General features: G+C 37.5%; 1 protein-coding gene across 1 annotated transcript; it reads right to left on the bottom strand.

The window, feature by feature from the left end:
* Window positions 1–1,379: 1,379 nt before the first annotated feature.
* On the bottom strand, window positions 1,380–2,001 carry LOC105952493 (rapid alkalinization factor). The gene has a single exon (XM_012976055.2). It carries the CDS (start codon window positions 1,925–1,927, stop codon window positions 1,580–1,582), a length of 348 nt encoding a protein of 115 aa, XP_012831509.2. The 5' UTR covers window positions 1,928–2,001; the 3' UTR covers window positions 1,380–1,579.
* Between the last annotated feature and the right edge of the window lie 211 nt (window positions 2,002–2,212).

Genomic DNA, 2,212 nt, shown 5'->3' with positions numbered 1-2,212 from the left:
CTCCCTTTCTCTCTCTTTCTCCTTTCTCTCCAATAGCAGCATGAAGGTCGTCGCCACCGCCGGCGACGGAGGGAGAAGGAGCTGGGGCCGCGGAAGGCGTCGCGGTGGAGGCGGCGGCAGCAGGAGACGTGGTGGCGGCGGTGGCAGCGGCGGCGGGTGGAGGCGCAGTGGAGGAGGCGACGACATGGAGTTGTGGTTATGGTTGCAGTGTTATTGAAATCATATTTTGACTAATTAATCGCATCTAATTTTAAGAGATATTGCTTGATTTGGGTTCATATGCCGAATCTAGGTTTTTTCAAAGTCGGTAGGTGGCTACAATCGCGGCGGCTGCGAGCGGTAACTGCTAGGGTTCGCGGCGGCTGAAAATTGTTGGCGTCTAGGGTTTGGTCGTAAAACATAGTATACTATAGTACACCGTAGTATATTATAGTATAGTACACCCAAGTATACTATAGTACACAGTAGTATACTGTAGTCTACTACAGACAAATTGAAAATATGTAAATTGAAAAAAAAATAGAATGTATTTTTTTTTTGTAATGTTCAATATTATGTAGAAAAAAGGAAAAGAAACACAGAAGTTTTTATAATAATGTATAAAATGATAAAATGAAGAAAGAAAAAAAGGAAGATAAACGGATATTCTGTAAAAAAAAATGTTCATATGGAAATTTGAAATATTAAAAGCATAATAAATAATATAATAAATACAGTTTGGTTATTACTTAATGCGTATTTCGAATTTATGAGTGGAGGAGCATTTTTGGAATGAATTTGACAAAGGATATGAAGCAAATGTTTCGTTGAACTTTTCATTTAGTTCTAATAAGTTTTGTCACTAGGGACCTATATCCTAAGCCCCATAGATTAAAACATAGTGGTGCCCAATACAATAAACCAAAATAATCTCTCCTAAAAATTCAATTTTTAATAGGTGTCCTCGAAATTTTGAGAAAGAAAAAGCGTACTCATTAGTAGTTACACATATGATTTAATTTAGGGTTATTAGTACTAAAGTTTAGATGGACTTTTTAGTTGGTCTTCTACTTATAAGTTCTTAAACATCTTATAAGATATTTTTAGAAGCTTATAAACTTAGCTAAATTAAACATGCTCTTAGTGGAACTAATATTTCGAATAGCAACCTATTTTTATTCGGGTTACCAATATTACATTAATTCACTGGATGCACACTAACGAAGGGAAAATGGTCAAAATAACATTTGAGGCATACTGGTGGTTATGTGGTAATATATTCTTGGTTCTATAAAATGCAATTAAAATGTTAATCTCAATTAACCACTAACATAAATGTGTTTGTGTGCCTTTTGTTGGACACAAATGTGAACGAATACAAATGTTATTAGTAACATATATACAAGCGAATCTTTTATTTAATTTGCACTCTATTGTTGAGAGTACTATTATGAACAAAATCGAAAAACCAGTACTTATTCAAACAAGCAAGACATACAACTCTTACTGCACGCATATATGTATTTATACCTAAGAAAGAAACACCGTACCAGACGATAAATAAACAAGAATTGACAGAAAAAGAAAAAAAAATAGAAAATTAACTCCGGCACTGTGTGGCGGCGCTGCATGAGCGAGTGTAGGGATTAGCCTCGGCACCTGGCTGACAGTTGTAGTAAGATGCGCCGCGCCTGGAGCATGGAACGGTGTTTGCCTGCAGTGCACCGTAGCTGATGTAATCTGTTGTTGCTAATATGCGCCGGTTGATTTCTGAATCCATATAGAACTCTCCACCATTGGCCATCGTGCACTCCGCTATTGATCCCTCACAGGTTGCCGGTTTAGTCATCGGTGTCGTCCAGCTGTAGTCTTTGCCGGCATTTACGGTTGTGAGAACTAGCGCGGCCGCTATGAGGAGGAGGTGGAGAACCGCGTAATACTTCGCCATTGTTTTGCCGCGTCGTCAATTGTTTTTTGTTTCTGAAAGTCTTTCAGAGAAAGTTCCAATTGAGTCTAATTGTTTTGTTTTGTTTAATTGACAATGGAAATCGGGCGGGCAGGCTGCCACTTTAAGTAGTTGTGGAGTTAACTTATTGGGGCTGCTATTCTCCAGATTTACCATATTGCCACCCATAGCTGCTTCTTTTTTTTATTGGTAAAATAAAACACTTGATTTCGTTTCTATAAACAACCGAAAGTAAGATTTCAAAAATTCATAATTAATTGATTTTTT

The sequence above is a fragment of the Erythranthe guttata genome, chromosome 14, assembly GCF_056151865.1.
Source record: "Erythranthe guttata isolate IM_541 chromosome 14, IM_541, whole genome shotgun sequence".
Classification (NCBI taxonomy): Eukaryota; Viridiplantae; Streptophyta; class Magnoliopsida; order Lamiales; family Phrymaceae; genus Erythranthe; species Erythranthe guttata.
The sequence above is the reverse complement of the archived record's forward strand: the minus strand, read 5'-3'. Positions and strand labels throughout refer to the sequence as shown.